This window comes from Uncinocarpus reesii, genomic scaffold (assembly GCF_000003515.1).
Source record: "Uncinocarpus reesii 1704 scaffold_2 genomic scaffold, whole genome shotgun sequence".
In the NCBI taxonomy this organism is placed as follows: Eukaryota; Fungi; Ascomycota; class Eurotiomycetes; order Onygenales; family Onygenaceae; genus Uncinocarpus; species Uncinocarpus reesii.
In genome coordinates, this window is record NW_003052499.1 from 4,817,121 (window position 1) to 4,842,735 (window position 25,615).

The 25,615-nt window shown below is 48.6% G+C and overlaps 11 protein-coding genes across 11 annotated transcripts; 6 read left to right on the top strand and 5 right to left on the bottom strand.

The window, feature by feature from the left end:
- Positions 1-578: 578 nt before the first annotated feature.
- On the bottom strand, positions 579-1,371 carry UREG_04590 (uncharacterized protein; the record flags this gene model as incomplete). The annotated part of the gene is made up of 2 exons (XM_002545027.1): positions 579-892; positions 1,005-1,371. The coding sequence occupies 2 exons, from the start codon at positions 1,369-1,371 to the stop codon at positions 579-581; spliced, it is 681 nt and encodes a 226-aa protein (XP_002545073.1).
- A 603-nt stretch (positions 1,372-1,974) lies between these two features.
- UREG_04591 (uncharacterized protein) lies at positions 1,975-3,522 on the bottom strand (the record flags this gene model as incomplete). The annotated part of the gene is made up of 2 exons (XM_002545028.1): positions 1,975-3,123; positions 3,169-3,522. The coding sequence occupies 2 exons, from the start codon at positions 3,520-3,522 to the stop codon at positions 1,975-1,977; spliced, it is 1,503 nt and encodes a 500-aa protein (XP_002545074.1).
- Positions 3,523-4,463: 941 nt separating this feature from the next.
- Positions 4,464-5,504, bottom strand: UREG_04592 (uncharacterized protein; the record flags this gene model as incomplete). The annotated part of the gene is made up of 3 exons (XM_002545029.1): positions 4,464-4,681; positions 4,763-5,345; positions 5,403-5,504. 3 exons carry the CDS (start codon positions 5,502-5,504, stop codon positions 4,464-4,466), a joined length of 903 nt encoding a protein of 300 aa, XP_002545075.1.
- A 601-nt stretch (positions 5,505-6,105) lies between these two features.
- Positions 6,106-6,375, top strand: UREG_04593 (uncharacterized protein; the record flags this gene model as incomplete). The annotated part of the gene is made up of 1 exon (XM_002545030.1): positions 6,106-6,375. One exon carries the CDS (start codon positions 6,106-6,108, stop codon positions 6,373-6,375), a length of 270 nt encoding a protein of 89 aa, XP_002545076.1.
- Positions 6,376-6,991: 616 nt separating this feature from the next.
- On the top strand, positions 6,992-8,863 carry UREG_04594 (uncharacterized protein; the record flags this gene model as incomplete). Its single annotated transcript, XM_002545031.1, has 3 exons — positions 6,992-7,167; positions 7,265-7,376; positions 7,436-8,863. 3 exons carry the CDS (start codon positions 6,992-6,994, stop codon positions 8,861-8,863), a joined length of 1,716 nt encoding a protein of 571 aa, XP_002545077.1.
- A 1,455-nt stretch (positions 8,864-10,318) lies between these two features.
- On the top strand, positions 10,319-12,079 carry UREG_04595 (uncharacterized protein; the record flags this gene model as incomplete). Its single annotated transcript, XM_002545032.1, has 4 exons — positions 10,319-10,528; positions 10,598-10,635; positions 10,681-11,009; positions 11,124-12,079. 4 exons carry the CDS (start codon positions 10,319-10,321, stop codon positions 12,077-12,079), a joined length of 1,533 nt encoding a protein of 510 aa, XP_002545078.1.
- Positions 12,080-12,897: 818 nt separating this feature from the next.
- Positions 12,898-13,890, bottom strand: UREG_04596 (uncharacterized protein; the record flags this gene model as incomplete). The annotated part of the gene is made up of 1 exon (XM_002545033.1): positions 12,898-13,890. One exon carries the CDS (start codon positions 13,888-13,890, stop codon positions 12,898-12,900), a length of 993 nt encoding a protein of 330 aa, XP_002545079.1.
- A 1,866-nt stretch (positions 13,891-15,756) lies between these two features.
- On the bottom strand, positions 15,757-17,437 carry UREG_04597 (aldehyde dehydrogenase; the record flags this gene model as incomplete). Its single annotated transcript, XM_002545034.1, has 4 exons — positions 15,757-16,053; positions 16,121-16,720; positions 16,903-17,321; positions 17,386-17,437. The coding sequence occupies 4 exons, from the start codon at positions 17,435-17,437 to the stop codon at positions 15,757-15,759; spliced, it is 1,368 nt and encodes a 455-aa protein (XP_002545080.1).
- Positions 17,438-18,118: 681 nt separating this feature from the next.
- Positions 18,119-20,223, top strand: UREG_04598 (uncharacterized protein; the record flags this gene model as incomplete). The annotated part of the gene is made up of 3 exons (XM_002545035.1): positions 18,119-19,049; positions 19,170-19,297; positions 19,351-20,223. 3 exons carry the CDS (start codon positions 18,119-18,121, stop codon positions 20,221-20,223), a joined length of 1,932 nt encoding a protein of 643 aa, XP_002545081.1.
- A 638-nt stretch (positions 20,224-20,861) lies between these two features.
- Positions 20,862-22,378, top strand: UREG_04599 (UV-damage endonuclease; the record flags this gene model as incomplete). The annotated part of the gene is made up of 3 exons (XM_002545036.1): positions 20,862-20,993; positions 21,047-21,448; positions 21,497-22,378. The coding sequence occupies 3 exons, from the start codon at positions 20,862-20,864 to the stop codon at positions 22,376-22,378; spliced, it is 1,416 nt and encodes a 471-aa protein (XP_002545082.1).
- Positions 22,379-23,028: 650 nt separating this feature from the next.
- UREG_04600 (uncharacterized protein) lies at positions 23,029-25,230 on the top strand (the record flags this gene model as incomplete). Its single annotated transcript, XM_002545037.1, has 1 exon — positions 23,029-25,230. The coding sequence occupies one exon, from the start codon at positions 23,029-23,031 to the stop codon at positions 25,228-25,230; it is 2,202 nt and encodes a 733-aa protein (XP_002545083.1).
- Positions 25,231-25,615: the final 385 nt, after the last annotated feature.

Below are 25,615 nucleotides of genomic sequence, written 5' to 3' on the forward strand. Positions count from 1 at the left end.
TTAGCCTTCCTTTCCAAATCAAACTTTCTTTTGCCGTTTCAGTTGTACAGAGTTTTCTTACGAGCATGTTGACACGAGTCACATTGAAGCATTTCTCAGGGGTTATGGTGTCCTGGGTAGGAAATGGAGTCCCACGGTTTTGTTCTATGGTGGTTTCCTGGGTGGAATGTTGAGATGAGGTGCGCTGTTTAACCGTTACATCAGCGCATCCAAAATGCCCTTGTTGTTGTGTGTGTAAGGTTTTATACTACGTTTATCCTTGTTTGGGCAGAGAAAGGCTATAGCTGGATGCCTGTGTTGATGATTTTTCCTCTGGGACGGGAAAAACAATTGAAATTTTTCAAAGTTATTTTCTATTTGTCTGAGTCTGCGCATATTTTGCTGGTTCCAGTTTGATTTTGGTTTCTTGATGCTGTCCATTGCTTTGATTTGGTTATGTGGCTTTCCGTGATGCTTCTCTACGAGTGGTACTTTGCCTTTGTTTGATACCATATCGCATTGCTTAGCCCTCGAGTTCTTTATGTTATGAAAGAGATGCCATTGTCACTTTATCGCATAAAAAAATAAATAATCCTCAGTTACAGCTCCTTCATCTCCTTGATCGCACTCTGCCAATACTTCGATCGCTCCTCGCTGACAGTGGTCTGTATGCAGCTTGTGATATATTTCTCCCAGCCCACCTTCGTGCCTTCTTGCAACCCCTTTCGCACATCCGGCTTACATTGAGTCGTCAAGTACCATGCCGCAGACCCAAAGTCATAATCATCTTTGCTAAGCAAGAGGTCAAGAGTCTTGACCTTGTCATTGCACGCAGGTCCCTTCAGCTGGTCTTTCAATTCAGGGATGGAAGCCGCATAGCGAGTGTTCCATTCAGGCATTTGCATATTTCGTGCTTTTTTTTTTCAATCAACGGAAAAAACATATTAGCTTGCTGAAAGAGCACGATTTCTTTCCCCGAAAAGCGAGAATTAAGAGCGGGTGTTTTTTTTAAAAAAAATACTTACTTCCCTGTCCCGGTCTGCCCGGGTAGATGTTCTTCTGGTACTTGAATTCCCCCGATTCGAGCGCCATGAGACTGACCAGAGCGGCCATTTCGGTCTTCTCTGTGATGTTGTATTTTGAAAAGGAGCGCAGGATGGGTTCTGCGGCTTGAGAGGCGGTGCGGCATTGGCCTGGGGCTTTGGGGTCGTCGGTGCAGTTCTGCTTTGCGGCGTTGGGGCAGATGGCTTTGAGTGCCTGGGTGAATTTTTCCTTGTCGATTGTACTAGGCGCTGAAGAAGGGCTGGGGGCTTCGCAGTTTGTTCCGGCTGCGAGGATGATTGGGGTGGCGAGGATGGTGAGTGCTGTGCAGATGGAGAATCTGAGCTTCATCTTGGTGGTTTGGAGATCAATATAATGATTTTTTAGTGCTTGATTGGGGTTGGAATGAGGTAGGCCAAAGATCTTTCAGCGCAGAGTGTATGTTGGTAGTTCAGTGGTGATTTTATATCAACGTTTTAAGAAAGGGCTGGAAGCTAGCCTGTCCATTGATATTGCCGAATTGTGACTAAACAGGCTCTGTAGTTAATCTTTGTTGCTCTTGTTTTTTATAAGTGCTTTCACAATCGGTAGTTTAGGACCAACCTCTTTCATTTCACTAAGTAGTGATAATGAACATTGCTGATGGGCTGGTGAATGCACACTCAGCGCCATGCAAATGTAACTGCTAGCTGCTTTTCACCAATTGAAGGGGGGCTTGAAATGTTAGGGCTTTTGGTAATTACCTATAGTTCATAGGACTGTGCACTTCACGGAATAACATACTGAAGTTCAGCAGCAGACAAATAGTACTCTCCATGAGTCCATCCCAATTTGTAACATGGATAAGAATATCATACTCTGCTAATTATCTTCAAGCCAAGATATCTTCCGACATGCTAGCCTGTAAGGAAGTAAAGATAAGCGTTCCAACTTGCGAACCTAGCTTAGACAAAACTATGGCAATTGGATCTTCAATGTCCCAAGCGAACCTGAGGATTGCCGGATAGGGCCAAATTTGGCTGATTTTAGCTGTTCCCATGTGGTCTGACCAGTGCTTTCCATGGGCTGAGTCGGTCTAACAATTTCAGTAGCATCCTTGTCCTGGTCATTGGTATGGCCAATGTGATCAGGCTTGTTTAGCTGTCCAGTTGCTTCTTTGATAGATATTGCCATCCAGTCCAGTTTCGAGTTGGGAATACCGCTAAGTCTTGACCTCTGTTTGAAGAGGAAGACGATGTACAATATTAACCCCAATATCACAACGCAAAAGAAAAACAAAACAACTGCAAGCCATGCAATGGACAGTTCGACGGTCGGCACTTCTACTGTTATTACTCGCTGTACGGAATGGGGTAATTGTGTATCTTTGGTAATCATATAGACCTGGTAGAACTGAAACAGTTCTTCGGGGGACGGCGGAGAGATAGATGCATTTGCGATGGATTGCTGTATCAAATTCGGTCGATAATAGTCGGCATAGGCTTGGACAATCGAATCGGCATCCAGCGTGTGCGGATATGCAAACTGAAGGTCATCAGGCATTTTTTCGATGCGAGTGAGATCGCAATCCGTCCGGGTATATGACGCCTTTTCAATTTTGCCTTCACCGAAGGAGATTCCGTCTCCATCCATATCCGATGGCCGTGGCGCGTTATGCATGTGAACAGACAAAATCGAAAAGGACATCCGTTTGTCCCAGTTGAAATTCGCGCGCGTCCATCCATCGGGATACCGTAAGACGAAGAGCAACACGTCACGATAGTTGCCGCGGTTCTCCTCAAACGCCGCAAGTTGGTATCTGCCCAAATACACGGACTTGTTGTGAAAACGCTCTGGAGTAAGGTCCTTTAGACCTGACACCTGAGTGTAGAGTAGCGTATCGCTGCGGTTGCCGGTTGACTGGAGCTCGACTGGAGTAGCGGGGATGAAATCACACCGGGCGGACCAGCTTGAATTCCATTCATCTTCTCGATAAAACCAATGTCGACTGGGATCGGGTAAGAAATCAAGCAACTGGTCCGTTGGGAAACCCGCTCTGGTCAATGATTGTTGCGTTTCATTCCACTTGACCAACGCAGAAACAATCTTCTCCTGTCCCCTTTCCTGTGAAGTAATAGGCAATAGCCCCGTCAACGGTATTGGACGTACTTCAACTCCCATTCGGGACGAGAATCTAGCGATAGGGCCAGAGAGCATCCCTGACAGCGAGAATATGACGACGACAATGCATTGTACGCAAATCGCAAGATATCGAACCGACAAAACTCGGAGTTTGAAGACTTTGAGCGTATCGAACACCTCTCCCAAGGAAGAGATCGTCAAAAGCGACAGAATCGGAACGGTTCGGCTCTCCTTTGTCACCGGAATTGCACCCCGTCTCCAAAAGGTGCGAGTCGTGACCCAGATCATAAGAGCGCTCAAAGCACTCACCACCACAGTGAGCACAGCTTGGACATTTTGGAGCGACCAGGAGCTCGGGAGGTTCATCCACTGGTCCGACATGTTGGTAGAATTTGGTGTTTAGGCCTTGGGCCAAGGAGAGGCCCTGAGATCGGGCGGGCGTCCATATTTGAGATGGCCAGAGGTGGCTTTGAAGGAAGAGAGGATCTTATCGTCTGCTAGCAGAGGCAAACGAATCACAACCTCACTTAGTATCAGGCTATCTCACGGTTTGGAGCATCAGGCTGCGGTCGATTCCAAAGATTTAAGCTCTCCATGTTCTGCACGCCTAGCTGTGTTTGGGATGGTTAAGCGGAGTGCAAGCCAGTCGGCGGTTGGCGAACACCCAGTCTGGTCTGGGCCAAGAGGTCGAGATCAAGAGGGCACTTCAAGAGACATCTTGCCACTGATGAGCACGAAGTAACTCCTTTGGAGCTCGAGCTGAGCAATTAGCTACTCGTGGTTCCTGTCCTGGGATAAATGCCATAGACGGGAGAATTATGTCGCGAGATGATCTTTCTCCCTGCAGCTCCTAAAATGAAGACGAGGTGTCGAAATGGCTAAAGGACAACTGGTTATGGTGAATGGAGAGAGGTCTTCAACTTGAAGCTGAACAATGGGACTTCGGAGTCTGCGTACTGCGCACTCCGTAGCAAAATGCCAAGCTCCTAAGTGTAAGATATGTATTGAAAATCACGCAAATTACAATACGGAGTACTAGTTATATCAAAAGTAGCTTAGTGGGACTCGTTAATCGACTATGCCCAAATAGACTTAGTTCATCCTGTTATGAAACTATGTAATGTCAACATCGCATGTGCAAAGACATCAAAAATCCAATTCCTCATTAATAATTTTTAATATATTAATAGAAATAAAACACTTGTGTGGAGAGTCTAATCTTAATGAACTTGCCCGAACGCTCATCAAACAAAGTGAAAATAGGAAAAGGAAGAAAGAAGAAAAGTCAAGAGAAGAAAAGGAGAGGCAAGAAGGAGAACAATCTACCAGGACCAAACCAACCGCAACCACTCCTGGAATCGTTGTGGCTGAATATTGACAAGGCTAGTGAGGTTGCACGTATCAAAGTCATAACAGCCATTGCCTGCATCCATAAGGTGGGCAAAACGCGACTGCTGCCTGACATTATTGGACGCCTTCGCTTGTCCGTATAACTGTCTGAGAGATTCGACGGAAACAAAGGATTTCTTGAGCTCTTGTCCTACATGGAAACATATATTAGGCCAGGAATCTAAGGACAAAGCTATAAAAGAAAAACGAGGTTAAATTGTGTTTAACATACCTGATACGCGCTCAACAATACCTACAAGGCCGGTCAAAGACACTCTATCTCCGAACATTCTAATTTCAGTAGGCCAGCGGGGCAAATCAATCGCCGCGACAACAGCTCGCGCGACGTCTTGAGCAGATGTCATGCAAATAAAAGAATTCCGGCCGTCGCTGAGATAAGGAATTTCAGCCGTCATTGAACGAAGGTTAATAAGGTATTCGCCTTCCCTGTCAATGCGGGTACCCTGGCCAATTTGAAAAGCAGCCATTCCACCTGGCGCAAAGCGCTCATAAAAGACGCCACATGTAAAAACAGTATATTCCATCCCATACTGTTGGAGAAGCGAGATACTGGTGCTGTTTCCACGGTCTGGGAGGCTGGAGAATGAACGAAGCGACGGCGGCCCTTCGAACTCGGATGGCATGAACCGCCGCACATTGACTTGGGCAGCAGCAGTGATAAGAGCTGTCTCGGCTTGTCCTGATATAGTGGAAATGACTACGTCTACTCCAGTGAGCGTATAGCGAAGTTTGGAGTTATTCGCATAATCAACTTCGAGAACCTGCCAGCCTTTAGAGACCAATGTAGGTTTCGGCTGCGCATATTAGAACCTGAGAGGAGAAGGAAAGCGAGATAGGGATGAATTACGTACAAACCTCGATAGTATAATGAACTGGTGGCACGTTTTGGTAGAGAGAAAATTCGCAATGAATTGCGCTAGACCGTTCGAGCCTGCAATTGCAACATTAACCATGTTTGCAGAATTAAGGGCTTCTGAAGTCCGGAAGAGCAGTATGTGCAATAGAATAGCAGAAAAGAGTTTGAAAAGCTTTTCCGGACTGAGCACCACGATGGCGAGGACTATCAATTTATAGAGCGGACTCGACGCAAACTAGACGTTGGGTAGGTAGCTACGCCAAACAAACACGAAGTATAACATCGAAAGCAGAGATTTAGGACTGATTCCAACAAATTGCATCGGACAACTGGTCATATCAAGCACTGTTGACGGCAATTGGAAGTAAAGCCGTCAGTCAAGCTCTTCGGAAATCGCAAAAATATGTGTTGGCTGAGTCACGGGTTTTGCTAAAGTGGCGGATAGCTTAAGCAGGCAGCTGCTTTGATAGTTCAGATATAACAAATTTTCATAAACCAGAAACAGGTTTTCATCATAGCGGAATCCGAGAAGGCGCTGCGATCGCCAGGGACAGCCCCCAGGCCAGGGTTGTGACAAGCGATCTCCAGGTATCCATGATGGCGGCTCACGGTATGTGAGGCTCAGTACTGGGTACTCTGTAATGTTGAGGCCGGCTGACGAATTGTCCATGTAATGGACAAGACTGTTAGGGTCGACAATGGGTGGTGAGCAAGATCAGCCCAAAGTGATATTGGGAAGCAACAGGGTCAGAACGTGGCTCAGTACTGCAATTTTTGCACGAGTGGATTTGGAGAAGCTTTCCGATTGTCACTTTGGCATGCAGGGAAGAGATAGTATGGCCCAAACCGGTAAATGGCAATCCAGGAATTCGGGCAGGGTGACTGAAGACAACGATCAAGTGTTGGGGTTCGCCCTTGAAAACCAACTTTGGGTTGGAGATATGGGGATATATTTAGGCGGAGGGTAATCTTCCCACATGTTGGCTCCACGCCAACAGATATGGCTCCCGATGGTATGAATGCCTTGGCCCCTTTCATCAGCGAGATCTGTTGGTTTGTTTCGTTGCTGTTGGTGATTTTATATGTTGGGAGCCACTCACGTGATCGCGCGGCATCCGGTGCTGACTCATCGACATGTCGCGTCAGGAACAAACTTAGTTAAACGCGTCGAGTGTTTTTGCAAGCGCGGGCAGGGGTTCAGGACACCCGCCGGTACGAACGATTTCAACAGATACGCCGAGGAAACGCGACTCACTTCGATGAACTAGTCCATATTGCTGATTCCTCTTTCACTTGCAGCTTGCATGCGAGTGTCCGGAAAAGGCTCAAAGTTGCTGAGGCCAAGCCCCGCGGGTCCACGATCAGACGAAAACTAACGAGACCCCGAGAGCATAGTTACATCCATACGAACAACCGTGCACTGCGATGTTCCGCGTCCACGCCTAGACGGACGCGATATCAGCGCTTCCACACTTTTTGCTGCATTTGTTGCTCCTGTTAACTGTTGGGCCGGTTACTATTCTCATAGCTACGCGCAATTGCTATGTGATCACGCTCCTTTGCAAGTCGACGTTTCCTTTCACTATGAGTGACACGGATTGTACGCATACAGGCAGTGAGCCCTCCTTCTCAAACGATATAGAGCGGAATTCACCAAATAATGGCTCCTTTCTTGTGCACTCGAATAAAACTTTTACTCACGGCCAGCCTCCAAAAGTTGACAATAAGATCCTGGGCCGTCAGAGGCGCCGGAGAACAAGGTAAGCGCGTTTCGTCAAGCTTCTCAGGATGACGCCCTGCTTCTGCTCGCTTTCCTGGCAACTTTTTCAGTCCTGATGTGCTAACGCCCTCGAACAGCCCCGAAGACTATGCGATCCTCGAGGCAGAATACCAACGAAACCCAAAGCCGGATAAAGTGACCAGAGCAAGCATCGTGAGCAGAGTTTCCCTTGGTGACAAGGAAGTCCAAGTATGGTTTGGATCTTTTCACACATTCTATCAGTTTCACATTTAACAAGTCCACTGTAGATTTGGTTTCAGAACCGTCGACAGAACGACCGGCGAAGGTCTAAGCCTCTTCCAACCCACGAGACCGGATCTTCGATTCCCAAAACCCCAAACGCAGCGAATACGGACACCCAGAAAGGCAAATCTGAGGACGAGGCAGACACGAACCTGCACTGCCCTAACAGGAGCTTGAGTCCGTGTGATGATCCTGAAGTATGTCCACAGAGGGCCAGCTCCTCAGCTGCAGAACTTTCGAGTGAACATCGCGATAATGAATCTGAGGAGTCCGATTCGCTTCGAGTTGCAAGCTCCCAGGATACAGTCGCTACTATACAAACTGAGAGACTGGAGGGCATTTGCACCAGTGTAGATGCCCTGGAAACACCCACAACCCAAGTTGGCGCCCCACATAGCGATCAACAAAGTTCCGGGCGGAAGAGGAAATGGGATGAGATTGATGTCGATCAATCTGTCGAGGCCAAATATGCAAGGAGGTCGTTGCCTTCACAATTAGCGACACCTCCTTCTCTTCGGATATCTTTATCTTTCGATGGCGAGGCGATGGTTAGATTGGAAGGCGAGAAAACCCCATCGCCCCCAAAGCCTCGGGACTCCCTTCGAATTTCGTTTTCAGCCGATGGGGAAGCAGTTGTGAGGACCGCGAGTGAGCCTTCTCCCTCAAAGTCTACCTCTGTACAAGCTAGACAAGCCCGATTTGCGCATTTGCGTCGTAGCGCAAGTGCAATAGCCTTCCCAACGATACGAGGCACAGTGCGAGGAAAAGATCAAAAGTCGTTCGGGAGATCTCGTGATGCTCGTACATGGGAGCTTCACTGTGATGATGACGCTCGCACTGCACTTTCTACAGCCTTGAATACAAGGACGGATTCTGCCGCTCGGGATAGTTTATGGCGGCGCGATCCCCCGTTGAAGATTTCAAAGCCGTTGGCCCCTGGATCTGACCTCCATAACGAGAGTTCGGAACCGCAGGTTCCGGCTGGCAAGCGGAAGAAGCTAACGAGGGCTATGTCTTCACTTGCTCGTCTAGAAACTGGTACGAAAGCTCCCATAAGTTCGGGAAAAAAGAGTAAAACGTTTGGAAATGAGATGAATGAAAACTCGGGCGATTCAGACAAAGAAAACTGGATTCCCGGTACACAAATTTCCAGTGCTCGAACGCGAGCCACCCAGAAACAGCCCATTCGGAGCCGCGGCCGTCGAGTATTGGGACAGTCAAGCAAACAGCTTGAAGCGAAACCTACCGGCGCTCGCCTCAAGCGAGCCAGAAGTGCCAAGATGTCGCGCGGAAATACTCAGCAAGAAGAATGTGATGCTGCTGGTGAACATGGAGAAGTGCCTGGGTTTCTAAAAGTGTCGGAATCAAATCCAGAAGAAGATTTGGACTGTGTCCAAGGGTTGTTGTCCTTGAGCCAGGGGGCTTGGAGATAGCAGACTAATGTGCTTGATGTCGGATAACGCGTGCCTCCACGGTCCGAAGTTTCCTTAATTTCCTTTGTCTGTATCCTTTTCTTTATTTTGTGGTTTTTTGGATCTGATGCGCAAAGCCCCTTTTTTAGAATAGACAATGTACGATTGATGAGTCAATTTGTTTCTTGGTTCTTGCTCCCTTGCAATGACTATTATCCATGCTGTGCTTTTCTTCCTGGGTGCCCTAGTCTTCCTTGATCAACGGTACCAGAGTTCATGAGGAGACCTGTAGGCTGCGACCTCTTTCGCGGAAACAGCTTCGTCAATTACGCCAGGGCAAGAATCAATGCTCTGGCCGCTGAAACTTCGTGTCGTCAGGCAACTCCGGTTTCAAACTAAACATCAGCATAGCGATATTGAGGCTTGGTGTAGGATCATTACAGTTCCTAGTGACCTGCTGCAGGCCAGACATTGCATTTGCGGTTAACGAGATACCGACTCCTCTTGACATAACGGTCGAATCCGGACTGTCCCAGTCTCGTGTCTCTGTTTGATCGAGGCAGACTAGAAGCTGATTCAGGAGATAGAGGCTTTGTAGGCCACGGGGAAGTCACCCATTCTGTGGGGTGTTGCGTGGTCTTCAAGTGAAATTCCCTGAGTATGAGCATCTCCAGGAGGCCTCCTAGAGAAGATGTAAGAGCAAGTTAGAAATAACTACACAGCCCCTTGGACCAACCCGACTCGCATGTTAAAGCAGCACTAGCAAGCCACCCAATCTCAAAGTGCATCCACGCTAACGTGCGCCGCCATCCAGTGCTGCCTTTAGGAAATGCGCAGCTGACCGGGACTTTGGATGGTACAGATACAACAGCCTCTGACCGCAGCGAAGTCGCCCTGAAGTCTCTTTCTCGGCCATATCCAGCCGCAAAGAACACGGTGAATCGTTGGTCGGATACGGAGGAGGGGGGATTTTGTTGGAAACACTTTGATGTTGTAGATGGTCCCAAGCCTCGATCCGTTTTGCAGCTGAGGTACGTTTTAAGAGTATGAATTCCGCAGCTCGGTGATGTACCCAGTTGCCCCAGTGAAAGGGTTCCCCCGGTCAGAGAGTTCGTGAATTGGGCCAGGTGACCACGGCTTCATGTTCTCTGTTTCGTTGGCGATGGTTGTTGACCGGTCCAGAGCGAGGGGAGACGTCACACTGATGCTGTTCCCGTGAACCGTGCGGCAGATACAGTGCCGGGCCCAACATTTATTCTTCGAGGTCTGGCTGTTTGTCACTACCTCCTACTCTTCAGCCATTCTCACAGCTTGAATTTCCTCCCTCTTTGAAATCCGTACAGCCTTTCTCGAGCCAAATCCCCAATTTTGTCACCCAGCCGTTTTTCGCCACTGTGGCTTGCCATCCAGAACATGGAGTGTAGAACTAACCGTTTGATACAGACCGCAAAGTGGCTGCAAGCAAGCTCATCTATCATGAACTCAGTCCCTGCATATCCGGGGATCCATCTGCAAACTCAGCCTTGCAACGGATCGAAGCATCGTCCCCTGCGTTCCACTAGGGGAGGCCCGTCGCATGTTGGAATCATCGGTGCTGGATTGGCCGGCCTGAGATGTGCAGACGCCCTTCTTCAAAAAGGCGTTCGAGTGACTATACTCGAAGCTAGAGATCGGATCGGGGGTCGTGTATGTAGCAATCCATTCCGCCGTTTTTGGCTTTTCCCCGTCTTGGGCTGTTCCCTGACTACATGCCAGATTTGTCAAGGTGATATCGGAGGCGCTTCCGTGGACTTGTAAGTTACAACGCCTATACTCAAGAACCATGCTAACATATTCAGAGGCCCTAACTGGATTCACGGCACAGCAAACAACCCTATTGTTAACATTAGCAAACAGACCAGCACAGTCACCCGATCATGGGAAAGCCCACAGACTGTCATTGACTCATCAGGACAGCCGCTGGATGCAGTGACCACTGCTAGGCTATCCGACTTTATGTGGACTACCATAGACAAAGCACTCGAATACAGCCAAAACCATGCCGCCACGATACCACCCGATCTTAGTTTATTCGACTATTTTCGAGAAGAGGTTGAGAAGACTGCTTTTACTCAGCCGGAGAAAGAAGCATGCCTTGAGCTGTCAAAACTATGGGGCTCTTATATTGGTGATTCCATTGACAGGCAAAGCTTGAAATTCTTTTTTCTTGAAGAGTGTCTCGAAGGAAGTAGGGTTCATAAATACTCTCGCACAATATAGGCCTAAACTAACCACTTTCCAGCAAATCTATTTGTGGCGTCAACTTATAAAAATATTTTGCACTCAGTCGCGAAACCGGCACTGCAAGGTGCTGAGGTGCACTTGAGTGACCCAGTGGTATCCGTCGAGGCGGCGCTTCGAAAACCGGATGCTGCACATCATGTCACCGTACATACTGCCTCTGGGCAGAGGTATATGTTTGACGAAGTTGTCGCCACCTTTCCACTGGGCTGGTTAAAGCAGAACAAATCTGCATTCTCACCAGCTCTTCCAGCGCGTTTGTCGAAAGCCATTGATAATATCTCATACGGCCATTTGGAAAAGATCTACGTACGCTTCCCAGACGCCTTTTGGCATACCGAGAGCAGAGAATGCCAAAGGAATAGTGACAACGGAGCGGACGAAGCAGATCGTTCAACTTCGGTCCCCGTTTTTACACAATTCCTAAATCCGACGTATACTGACCACCCCCCTACCCCATTTTGGAACCAGGAATGTGTCTCCCTGGCTGCTCTGCCTGAATCATGTGCCCATCCAACTCTCTTATTCTACCTCTACGGCTCATGCGCCTCCCAAATCGTTCACCAGCTCTCTTCAATTCCCCCAACATCAAAAGAGTACCACGAAATTCTCAATGATTTCCTCCATCCGTTCTACTCCCGCATGCCTGGGTATAGCCCCGCCTCAGCGTCGTGCAAACCGGTGGGTTTCCTCGCCACAAAATGGCAATTGGACCCGTGGTCTGGGAATGGAAGTTACTCAAATTTCCAAGTTGGACTGGAGGAAGGAGATCGGGATATTGAAATTATGAGGGAGGGCATTGGGATTGAGCGGGGTGTGTGGTTTGCTGGTGAACATACGGCGCCATTTGTGGCCCTGGGGACCACGCTTGGAGCGTATTGGAGTGGAGAGTTGATTGCCGAGAAGGTATATGAAATGTTGAGTGGAAAAGAAGGTCAGAAACAGGGAGAGCTTTAGGGGGCGTGGTGTGATGGTCAACTTGGTTTTTTGGTGATCGAATTATTTCAATACCTGAAGCTAGATGATATAAATATGCGCACCTGCTGTTTGGATAGCTGGTTTGTAGATGAACGATCGGGGACTATTTCTTACATACGTTTGCTCTACGGATCGGGATGGAGATATCTTGAGTTTTCAACTTCAGGCAGTTCAAATCAGCTGCAGTCACAAGTAGTGAATGATCTTCATATTTTGAAAACTAATGATATGCCCTTGCGGCGGATAGAAATGTCACTGACAAGGCTTGTCATCAAGTCAAAAAGCGATACTACGAGCGATTCCGCCTGTGAAAACGCCGAAGTAGGAAATCAGGTTGGATTGGGCGAAGGGAATAGGGACACCAGGAAAAAAGGGGAGGATAACAAAGCACCAACATAGTTTCCGAGGTTATGCAAGAGAATATCAAGGCGGTTAATCGATCGGTTCGTGCTAAAATATGCGTAGTTCAGGGATTATACCCGCATTGGTACAGGTATAGGATGCAAGGAAGGCGGTGCGTGACAAAACGGTTTGTAGGAGAAGAGGAGTAATCGAAATGATAGAAGCACTCATAGGAAAGAAAGACGAAGTTGGGTATCGTAATTACCGACCGGACGAATTCACTAACGCCCACGCCACGGTAATTTGTAATGCTTCGGGAAAGAAAATCAGGTAAGAAAGGTACAGTTACAGTAACCATGAGTGCATGGCAACAGCGGCATAAAAGCCCAAAAAAAAGGCAAATCTTGGAGCCGGATGTATTATCCATCATCGACTGGGCTTGCAAGTGTGCAGATTTAATCTTCCCAAATCGTCTCAAGATCTAGATCTTGTCTCCCTTCCGCCCCACAGACACTCCAACGTTTCCGACTCAAGCCAAATCGTGGATTAGACGAATTTTGAATATCCAATGCACTCCGTCTCCGAATCGGATCAGTACTCGCGGCAGATTCATCAGCTTTATCGGCAGCAGCTTTAAGTTTTGCGATGCGGTCTGCTTCTATCGCCGCAGCTTCAGCGTCCGGGATATCAGGTATTGTTTCAAGAGACGAGATACTGGGACTGCGCGAGCGCACACTAGACGGGGTGGAGGGCATTGATGAACTGGAAGAAAAGGAGTAGGACGGATAAGGTTCGTTGAATCGCGCTGACATGACTAGGTTCGATTGCGAAGGCGAAGGACTACTGCTCCTGTAGCAGCCAGTGCTCGTAGTAGACGATGGGTTAAGCGGTGAGGAAGGTCGACGACGAGCTACTCGAGGAAAGGTGCTATGAATCCCGGGAGACAACGAACCAGACAGCGAAACCACCTCGAGATGAGCTTTGGGTGACCCATTGACGCCCTGAAGTTCCGGCTGTTCTGATATTGGCTCAGAAATGTTCAAGCCATTGATAGCAGGGTATGTAGTTTCCTCTGAAGAGGTGCGGAGTGGACTTGGTCGCCGAAGAGGTAAATCATGTCTAACTTGGCTGCCTGCAAGAGAATATCGACCTCGAGAGTCCAGACCTGGCGACGAATGAGCACGGGTCATGCACGGAGCTGCTGGCGATCCAGCAAAAGAGCGTGAACGAAAGTGCGCTTTGGCTAAAGGGCTGCGGGTCCGGGGCGGTGGAATATGTAACTGAGGAGCTGCATCTGCGATGCTGGCCATCGAGGACGCTATTCCGTAGTGTTGCGAAGTTGTTTGTTCAACGCCATGGTTGTAGGATTCATCATTTGGGGCATCTATAGGTTCCGGAGGACTCGGTGGAAGCATAATGTCTTCTGGAGCGCGGAATGGACGAGCCATTGTGCCGGGTAGGACAGGTCTTTCGTTGTCAGCGCAGCGTTTGATGGCTCACTAATCAAAGGCACATATTGGGGCTGAAGGGCGGTCACCGCGCGGTCGCTGAGATCATCGCGATTCCTGCATCGAGATCCTCTAATGCAATCAGATACAAGCTCTCGGTAACCGAGCTGGTCGCTATGACGTTAAATGAATCGGATGGAGCCGGGGGTCTCACGCTGAGGAACCTAGAGAAGGTTGGGTTCAGGGAACGAGAAACAGGGCGATCGACCCCTCCAGGCTGTGTAGAAGACACATGCAAGTCAACAGCTTCAAAGAAAAGAGAGAGACATCATGAATGACCCAGGCTCACCCGTTGAGAATGCAAAAGGACAGAGTGAGCGGTGGTGAGGGCCGGCAGAAAAAGCACCAAAAAGGAGCCGGTCATGTGACATAGGGTGTGATTCGGGAATGCTTGGCAGCACCTGACTAAGCGCTGGATATCTGGAAGAGAGAAAGAGAGATGAAGTTGCCATGAGATATACTGTTATTCGAGAAGCCTATATCCAGGTGTTGGGGTAAAACGCTGAATGAGATTGACTGCCCAGGAGTCATAGTGATTCAGGAGCCAAGACTATGTTTACGGTGATCCCGTTATTATCTGAGCAGGTGTTCTTCAGACATTCTCGATTGGCGGGATGTGGAAGGGTCCTAGAGGTTTGATAATGGATCGGAATGCTGAAAAGAACTACACTCTGACAAGATGCCCAGCAACTCTCCAAATTCCTTTTTATCCCCAGAAAGTAAGCCACAATGGGCGAAAGAATTGGCAGCGGAGAAAGTCTCACGAAAAGACTTGCAACATGTGCATTTCATGATTAACTTGATATGCTATCTTGCTCGCGGCCTACTAACACCCGCAGTTTCGCCCGCGGCTGCTCAGACTCGGCGCAGACCCGGAGCTTAGTTGTCTTTCAAAACAACCAGAATGCGAGTTGAGTTCCACACGAAATGTGATGTAGACGATACCATGCATTTCGGTACTACCTGGTCTCTCAGTTTTCCAATATCATTCGATATACCAGACAGTGGCAAACCTCAACAATTGACGTTCTCGTATTTGGGGAAGCAAGACGCAGTGGCCAATTTAAATAACGGCACCATATCTCCTTAATTGAAGGAAGAATCTGCTGCGTAATCAGCCATCATACGAATATGATAAATCCGGCGTAACCATGGGGGGTACAGGCCAAGGCTCCTCCCACCAGCCGGCCAATACAGAGTGAATCATGGATAATGCCTTTCCCAAGGTCCGGACCCTCCGGTCACATAAGTGCCAGATCCGATAGCAGGATTCCCCCGAGTCTCTAGTTACGAACTATGCACAGAAGGATTACTGTCCCGTAACGGCGTCGACTACCGCGACAACATCACACAGATTCCCAAAGACATGGGGAGAATATCAGAGTGCAAATCTCCACCAAGTTTGAGAAAATCTGTTTACGCTACCTTTTCTGGCCGTCGTCCTCGATTTTCTTATTTCCGCTCCTCTGGCCGTCGGATTCCTCCTTGCAGACTTTCATTCAACAATCTTGGAAATTGACTCCAAGCCCTCGCACAAACTCACAATAGTATGGTTGATTGGTTACCAGGCACCGCGCAAGAAACAGCTTGCTGCCCATTTGCCTTTTGACATGTCGTTTAAAGGAGGGGGCGCAAAGAAGTGCAAGGAGAAGTTTTGTATTGAGCAGTTCACATCTGAATCAGTAAGTTCCGCGCGATCTTCATCGCGCAGACTCTCTCTAATGTGTTACACGCTATTGATGACCTGTCAGCTTTCGAAGGAGACAATTCAAACCCCGGCCCGCCGTACCCTTGCCGGCGTGACTATCACGGTCGGCCAGGTGTTTCCGGGAGGATGTTGTATTTGATGGCTTTGGTGGTAGTCCAGCCATCCAACGATTCTTCTCCCAAGTCCTTCCCAAACCCGCTCATCTTGGTACCGCCGAACGGTACGTTTGGATGCATCATAGCCCATGCGTTGACTGTAACCTGTCCGCATTCCAATGCCCGGCTGACACGATCAGCCCTTGAGACGTTATCGGTAAAAATAGCGCTGCTTAACCCGTATTCGGTATTATTTGCCTTTTGGATGACCTCACTCTCTGTTTTGAATTTGGAAATGGCCTGGAATACTTGCGTAAGCTACAAGAGGAACAAATTGGGCGGGATGGCGATTCCAATGTGTACTTACAGCAACAGGGCCAAAAATTTCTTCCTTCATGATCGTCATATCCTCTTGAACATCAACAAAGGCTGTGTTTTCGATGTAGCCATTGGCTGGTTGGCCTCCACCGTGCAAGAGACGAGCACCTTCCTCTTGGCCCTTTTTAATATATCCCATGATTTTTGAATGCTGACCGGCACTGACAATAGGGCCTTTGGTGGTAGTGCTCAACAGAGGATCGCCTGCGATAGCCTTTGAGGACGCAGCGGTAAATGCAGCAATGAATTTGTCATAGATACCCTCTTGAACATATATTCTTGACCCTGCCGCACAGATTTGACCATTGTGGGCTGTAATGGCGGTAGAGGCCCAAAACACGGCATTTTCGAGATCCGCATCGTCGAAAATAATGGTTGGGCCCTTTCCACCTAGTTCCAACGAGACCTTTTTCAAATTCGAAGATGCAGCGGCCTTCAGAATGGCGCGCCCAGTCAAGGTACTACCTGTGAACGCAATTTTCCTTACTTCCATATGTTCGGAAAGTGCCCTACCTGCGACGGGACCAAGGCCGGTCACGATGTTTACAACGCCCGCTGGAAACCCGGCCTCTCTAATCAGCTCAGAGAGCTTGATGCCATAGAGCGGTGTTAGCTCAGAGGTTTTGATCACTAGAGTATTTCCGGCCGCAAGACAAGGTGCTAGCTTCCAGATTGTGACGATTTTGCACGCACACACGTTAGCTGATTCATAAGGGATGGGGCAGTATGCCATTACAATGGGGCATTCCAAGGCACAATAGCTCCACAAACACCCAGGGGCTCCCTGTGGGTATAGGCCATCCCATCGGGGATGACAAGGGATTTTCCGTCGATTTTGTCTGCCCAACCAGCAAAGTATCTCAGCGCCGCAGCGGAATGAGGAATGTGCATCATCTTCGAGCCGCTCAAAAGAATACCGCCATCAAGGGCCTCGAGAGTCGCAAGAACATCGCCGTCTCGTTCAATGAGGTCTGCAAGCTTCAGCATCAAGGATTGTCGTGTGGTGGCGGGTGTCGCTTTCCATGTCGTGTGAAATGCATTTTTCGCGGATTGGACCGCCGTGTCGATATCCTTTTCGCTGGCTGCTGCAACGGTTGCTAAAAGCTCTCCATTTGCAGGATTGGTTGTCTCCAGCGTGTTTCCAGTCAAGGACGGAACAAACTCATTGTTGATAAACAATCCGGTTGGGACTAAAAATATCCGAAGGTTAGCCCAGTCCAACTCTGCAAGGGGTTCCGAGCTTGGATTACGAACTCTCAATCGAGCGTCCCTCGACTCCTTTTAACGTGACAGTCTTGGTGGCCATTTTGTTCGTATTGCTTCAACCTTCTGGACAATTCAGCTCGAATTGCGAGTCGCAATAGCTTTTTGCACCCTTCCCATCTCCCTCCCCGGACGTCCCCACCTTACCCCGACTTCCCCCCCCAGCGTTACCGTGCGGAACACCTCCTCGGCTTCTGGGGTCGGAGCGACAACTTAACTCCGAATCCCGGCATCAAAACCAGATGGCCGTAATGGCTGGTACGGAACACGATACGGAGTACCCGTGACAAGTCTCTTTCATACCAACAACTTAAACAACGGCGCGCAACCCACCTTGGAGGGCTCGGAACCTTAACCTCGCGGATGAACTTTTGATTGGATAATTGCCGCCGCGACCGGTCCCAAGAAATCTCGCCCTTTTTGGCCTTGATGAACTGTGATGTCAAAAGGGTCAGGCCCTCACAGTCTGCCCTGCGCACAAACGAGGCCGGATTCAAAGTTGAACAATCTTTTTGCTAGTTACACTGTGATGGGTCATGGAGCTAACATCCTTTCAGCTTGTCCGTCCTGATGTGGCGTCAATCGGAAATCCTGCCCTTCTTATTAAGATGCCTTTCAAAGCAAGGCCTCTTCATCGATGTCTTTTCCATTGGCGCTCTCTGTTGCTAAGAATTTCCTAGTCGGCATGGGCTCGTCTTGACGATTGGGTTTGCTTTTGACAACCATGGATCACCCGGTACATCCCCTCCTGACTTTGCAGCCTTCAGAGGTTCGTCGTGCAAGCCAGATCATCAAAAAGCAATTTCCTAACCAGCAAGTTTCATTTCGCACTATTGCTGTGAAAGAGCCGCCCAAAAAAGAAGTCATCGAGTTCCTAGAGGCAGAGAAAACACGGCAACCCTTGCGATATCCAGCCCGTCGCCTGTATGTCAGCTACCAGTTCAGAGGGAAACCCGAAGAATTTGAAGACATCCTGGAAATCAATAGCGGAACGATTGTTTGTCATCGGCAGCTTCCGCATGGCGTGCACATATCTTCCTCCCAAGAGGATATGCTTCCCATCCAAAATCAAATTCTGGACGATCCGCTAGTTCGAAGGGAAATTGTAAGATTGAAGCTACCTCGCAACTCCAAAGTGATATCAGAGATTTGGCCTTATGGAAAAGATAACGATCGCCCAGAGCCGAAACGCTATCAGGTTTGGTTCTATCTGAATTCGATAGACCCCGAGGCACAACGACACCCGTCTTCCAATTTCTTCGCCCACCCGTTGGATTTTTCCGCCGTGGTTGACCATGTCACGAAGAAGGCCATTCGAATTGACAGGTTGCCGCTTGGTAGGGAGCTGGATAGTATTTCAGGAGATAACGACTCATGGCAGCCGAATCCGGATGCAGAATACGCCACAGACTTGCAACCGTCTATTCGCAGGGACGTTAAACCTATCCGCATCCAACAACCCGAGGGCGTGAGCTTTAGGGTAGAATCAAACGATCAGGTTGTGCATTGGCAAAAGTGGCGGTTTCACCTTGATTTCAACTGGCGCGAGGGTGCCGTGCTCCGCGATGTCAGCTACGACGGTCGCCCTGTGTTTTACCGTCTCTCCCTGGCTGAGATGACCGTTCCTTATGGCGACCCGCGCTCCCCGTTTCATCGTAAGAGTGCTTATGATCTGGGCGAGGGCGGTGCCGGTAACACCGCGAACAACCTTCAATTGGGGTGTGACTGTTTAGGCTCGATCAGATACTTTGATCGTTGCACTAATAACCAGCAAGGTGAACCTGTAATAAAGAAGAACTGCATATGCCTACATGAGGTAGATACTGGTATCGGCTGGAAACACACGAACTATCGAAATGGTCGAGCTGAAGTTACCCGGGGTCGTGAGCTTGTTATCCAAACAGTCAGTTTTCTTTCATTTTTCTATTGATGGGATATCTAACATTGGCTGACTAGATCATGACTATCGCAAATTACGAATATATTCTTTGCTGGATTTTCGATACAGCCGGGGCTATTCACTATGAGGTCCGCGCCACCGGTATTATGTCTGTGGTTCCTGCAGACCAAAGGGAAGACCTGACCAAACTTGACTACGGCATTATTGTCTCTCCAGGCGTCATGGCCCCAGCCCATCAACACCTATTCTGCCTTCGCCTGGACCCTGCCATAGACGGCTACGCCTCGTCTATTGTGAAATACGAAGAGACCATTCCTGAACCGATGAACTCTCAAACAAACCCCTATGGTGTGATGTTTCGTGTCAAAGAAACTCCAATCACCGAATCCGGGCACTTGGACCTTAATCCGGCAACAAACAGAATCGTCAAAATCGTCTCCAATGACCACCGTAATCGGGTCACGGAGCACCAAACTGGCTACAAAGTTCTCGTTCCGCCCACTCAAACTATTCTCGCGGATCCAAAGTCCACACACTTCCGCCGTGCCGCGTTCGCAGACCACCAGTTCTACTTCACTAAACAAGACGATAACGAATTGTACCCAGCAGGCGAATTCCCATGGCAATCAATCGGGGGCCTCAAGGAGGACACTGGTTTACGCCAGTGGGCCGCGAGAAAGGACCCCTTGAGACCTGGAAACGGTGTGGTCTGGGCGATCTTTGGATTAACTCACAATCCAAGGCCAGAAGATTGGCCAGTTATGCCGTGTGAGGTATTCCGTGTCGCGATTAAACCTAGCCACTTCTTCGAGAAAAATCCGGCTTTGGATATGCCTGCCAGCGAACAGCTGGTTAATCAGAGCACGCTGGTGAAGTCGGAGAAACACAATGCGCTGACCTTTGACGGATGTTGCCGTGCTAAATTGTGATGCTATGCGGAGTATTGATTAATGGAATTGCGTGTTGGGACTGTAGATATAGAACATTATTTACTTTAGGGATTGTCATGATTTAATTGGTTAAAGCAGTTGGATACCCTGTTTTACCGAAGTGGCCATCAAGCCTTTATGGGAATAAGCTCTATAAAACGTGGCGATGCGGCCAGCCAAAGCATAGGGCGAAAAGGGGATATCGTAATCTGGCCTAGTGGTCGATTACATCATTATGGATTTCCTGTTCAAAGTTTCCTAGAAAGAAAGGCAGAAATATATATACGCTGGACTTCAAGTGGGATTTTGCAAGAGTAAATCTGGATGCTATTTTAAGGATGTCCTGCAAAGCTTGAACCCAATATCTGCCCCTCGATTTACCCTAATTGACCAAATTCATGTTTTGGCAGCTGATACACAAACACTACCTTGGAGCTGGAAGATTCATTGACAATACCTACATAAACTTATCTATAGGCCGAACAATGATGTCAAGGGTGACTAGGCGGGCTGTTGCAACTCAGAGCTACAGGATCTCAGGGTCAGATACGGAATCGTCCTTGTCTTCAGTCGTCAGCGACTATGTGCCGACGGCAGCCGCGGAGGGTGGTGCTGGATCCGCTGAATTGAAAGCAGATATGGACATGTTGGACCCCGAAGTAGATTTAGATGTGCCTGCTGAAGCGGAGGAACTGAAAGCAGCTGGTTCGCGACCGCCACCGGTGAATAGCGATTACTTACCTCTTCCGTGGAAGGGCCGCTTGGGTTATGTGAGTGTGACTTGAACAACCGAGAGGTATCAGCATACTAATTAGTTATCTAGGCCTGTCTCTGCACGTATCTGCGAAACTCCAATCCCCCTGTTTTTAGTTCCCGGACTTGCCGAATCGCGTCCATTCTCGAAAACCGTCACCCTTTGAAGGACCCAGCCCAGCCTCCGCATCCAACGAAAAACCGCCCAGACCGGGACCAATCTCCTGATATTGCAAGGGGTGAGGCGTATGTTCAAGCCCTTGGGCTCGCGAACGTAAGAGATACCATAAAGATGCTGCGCTGGAACGATCGCTATGGTATCCGGTTTATGCGATTGAGCAGCGAAATGTTCCCGTTTGCCAGCCACCTCGAGTATGGATACAGGCTTGCCCCATTTGCGTCGGAGGTTTTGGCGGAACTTGGTCAAGTGGCCGCAGAGTTAGGCCATAGGGTATCTGTCCACCCTGGTCAAGTATGGTGCACTATACTCCCTAAGTATTCTGCTGCTGAGGTATTATAGTTCACACAGCTGGGCTCGCCACGTCGGGAAGTCATCGAAAACTCGATTCGAGATTTAGAATATCATGCCGAACTGTTGAGCCTTCTCAATTTGCCAACACAACAGGACCGCGATGCGGTCATGATCTTGCACATGGGAGGAAGTTTTGGAGACAAGCCAGCAACTTTGAAGAGATTTGAGGAGGTTTATAAAACCATTTCCAAAGACATTAAGAAAAGGTTGGTTTTAGAGAACGACGATGTTAATTGGACAGTGCACGATTTATTACCCGTGTGCGAAAAGCTCAATATCCCTCTAGTGCTTGATTATCACCATCATAATATCAATTTTGATGCTGATAAAATCCGCGAGGGTACCTTGGATATCATGAGTTTGTACAGCCGGATTAAAGCAACGTGGACTAAAAAGGGCATCACTCAAAAGATGCATTATTCAGAGCCTACCCCGTCAGCTATCACAAAGATGCAGCGGCGGAAGCACAATCCAAGAGTGCAAATGCTACCACCGTGTGATCCAGCAATGGACTTGATGATTGAAGCGAAGGATAAAGAGCAAGCAGTTTTTGACCTAATGAGAACCTATAAACTTCCTGGTTTTGAGAAGATTAATGAAGTTATCCCCCATACCAGGCCTAGTCCAGCAGAGGACGGTTTGGATATGGGAGGACCCGAAGGAAGGGTTTACTGGCCTCCGGGTATGGAGCATTGGCTTCGGCCAGAGAAACGAATTGTTAAACGGAAAACAGAGAATGGGACGCCAGGCCCAAAGAAACGTACGCGTGCCAAAACTAAAGTCATGATGGCGGAGTCGGAAGAAGAGTTGGTGATTCAAGCCAAACCTGCCAGGAAGAAGGCCTCGAAGACGAGGGCGAAAAAGTCTTGAAAGGTTGGGTACCAACGACCATTGAAATTAGAGCACTTATAAACAAATATATCTTTGCATGAACTTGCGTAGTAGCTTCTACTCTGTATAAACGTCTATGTTAATCTGGAGCCTTGCTTTGACTTTGATACTGTAGTTTGCATGTGATCCAGCTCTGCTGACAAAGCAAGCTTGGATTTGGGACGCAGCAACCTTCCCTTGAGTCTTGAGCTCATCCAACAACTCCGATGTGAAATAACGAGCTATACGGAGCACGCAGTATCCTCTGGCCAGCTAATTTGCTCTTCTTTCCACTGGCTCGATATCCGTTTCATCACCGGTTGCGGAGGGGTTCTGCCATCTCCTTCAAAACCGTAAGCTCCCTCCTCCGATGGGTCTTTCCACGGACACGACAGAAGGTACGGGCCAGGTATCTTGACTTCCAACATGATACCTTACCCTCGTTAAAACACCGTGTCCATTCGCGTATTTATCGAGCGATTACCGAAAGACAAAACTGGAGACGCTCTAATATCGGGACCAAACCATTGGGAAAGAAAGCAAGTCACGATCGGGAGCCGGGGTGGTCTCTATCTGTCGTCAAACAAGGGAATGACGCCGCAAAGGATGCCATAAGACCACAAAACAACCGCTCTAGTGTGATTACAAAAATGGAGTCTAGGGGAGACAGCTATGGTTGGGGCATGGATGGGACAGACGACGGCTACCAAAGAGGCTCCCGGCGGAAGAAGGTCTTCGACTACCTTAAAGCAGCAAACGACCTTCGTCAAGCTTATTCGGCTCAATGGATGCAGCGAGCTCAAGATATGCAGGGCTCAAGCCGTGAAGTTCCGAATGGCTTGACGGATATCGAACTGTCAAGATCTGGGAATGAAGAGATGGTGCTGTTCCCAAGCTATGGAAGGAAGCACGTGAAAGTTGATGACGCAAATGATAAGAAGAGCGATCAAGATTGGCCGAATCCACTTAGTGATGAGAACGCTGACAAGCCACAGCCTCAAGGGACGGAATATTGGGAAAGCTTCTGGCACAAATTCGAGACGGAGGACGCCATTGTGGATGTTGACGTTCGTGGATGGATATACTCCCCCCAGAAAGACCCTATGTCCCGCAAAAACAGGCTTTTGGTAGCTCTAGCAAGAAAAATCAGTGGCATACCTTCTCCCGACCCGGCTGACCCCAGTTTGACCGGCCAGGAAGATGCTTCTGTCGACAACCAAGCAGAATCCATAGCAAGGAGACAATCTGGCAACAACAAGCAGTCTTTGTTGCTAACCCAGGATGAAATATCCACCGCGAATGCCCAGTTAATGGAGCGCCTTCGACCCTTTCTCACTAACCCAGCAGTCGGAATGCCTGTGACAGTTTTCTTTTTCAATGATATCAAGAGCCAGTCAAGAACAATATTAACAAATGACGGCGGACATTTTGCAGTTAGAGCCTCCCTGGATTTCGCTCCCAGTCATATTAGGGTTCTGGCCTCTGAGAACCTCTCTGCGACCGAGGAGATTAAAATCACGGAGCCGAATGGGGTTAGCCTAATTAGTGATATTGATGACACAATAAAGCATTCAGCAATCATCAGCGGCGCAAAAGAAATGTTTCGAAACACCTTCGTGCGAAATCTCGCGGACCTGTCGGTGCTCGGCGTCAAGGAGTGGTACTCAAAGCTAGCAAGTATGGGCGTTGGGATACACTATGTTTCGAACTCTCCATGGCAACTGTATCCCCTTTTAAAGAATTATTTTGCCTTAGCTGGACTACCACCTGGCTCAATGCACCTGAAGCAGTATTCTGGAATGTTTCAGGGTATCTTTGAGCCAACGAGTGAAAGAAAGCGACCAACGCTGGAAAGGATTATTCAAGATTTTCCTGACCGGCAGTTCATTCTAGTGGGCGACAGTGGTGAAGCAGATCTTGAAATCTACACAGAGCTCGTTCTCGCCAATCCCGGCAGGATTCTTGCTATTTTCATTCGCGATGTTACAACTCCCGCCACGAATGGATTTTTCGACAGGTCTATATCCCACTTTGAGAACCCATTACCACGGAGCTCGAGCTGGAACACGTTTCAGGAACTTTCAAATGAAGTAGGCAAGAGACCGCCTTTACCACCAAGGAAGCCTGAAGAAGCTACTACTAGCGATTCGGGACTTGTCGATTTGATCGACCTAGAATCGGACAACGAAGCTGCAGATAATTTAACATCAGTCACCCGAAAGTTGTCAAATAATAGACCTATCCCGCCAGTTCCTCCTTCAAAGCCTACAAAGCTTCGCGGTGGGTCTATCGAAGCAAAGGACAACCCAGAACCAGACTCATTATCTATGCTGAGAAGGAAGCCTGTTCCACCTCCGCCGGCCAAACCACGTGCACTATCAGGCAACAGAAGCCCTTCTGAACGACCTCTGGGCACATCATCACTTGAAAACGTCTCAGTTCCATATTCAGCCCCCTCGCCTCGCCCTCGTGCCGCCCAGCCCCCTCCTGTCCCTCCACCACGAAGAAGTGGAACAAATACATCAGCGAAATCACATTCAGCCTCTTTCCAATCACATGCGCAGGCTTCGAGGACAGCAACATCCATATCAGACCGGTCGTCAAACCACCCGATGTCATCATCACCTTCTCTTATAATTCCTACTCCAAGGACCAGCACCCCACAACCTTTCTCCTCCTCTGATACACCGATACCTAATAAACGGGAAGAGGCATGGCGACGCCGTTGGCTGCGGGCAAGAGAAATTCTTGATCGCCGTGGAGTTGCCCTGCATAGTTGGCGGGTTGGGGGTGACGTGCAAGAGGTTTGTGTTGGATTGGTTAAACAAGCGCAGGGCAATATAAAGAAGTGATACCAAGGCACATTAGCATACAGCCCCCGAAAGTTTCGGGCTACCTTTTTTTTGGCAAATTCCTCAAAGCAGGGAATTACTCGAGGTTCATTCTGGATACTATGTATAACTTGACTGTAACTGGGTGGAGAACTGTAACTGCGAACCTTTAAAAGAGGCGGAGCATCTGTTAACGAATGTACTGTAGCATTATTGGGTTAAGAAGAATATTAAACTCTTAGCGTAACCACCCTAGCACATTGACGCCTGTGTAATCATATCAAAGCTCTATATCATCAGAAAGAATCGTTTGCAGAATTGGCTTGATTAGAGAGCCTATTTTACAAAGCCAAGTGCCTGTCATTGGCGATTGGAAGCCTAAGAGGTTAGGCTTGTTGCCCCGCCA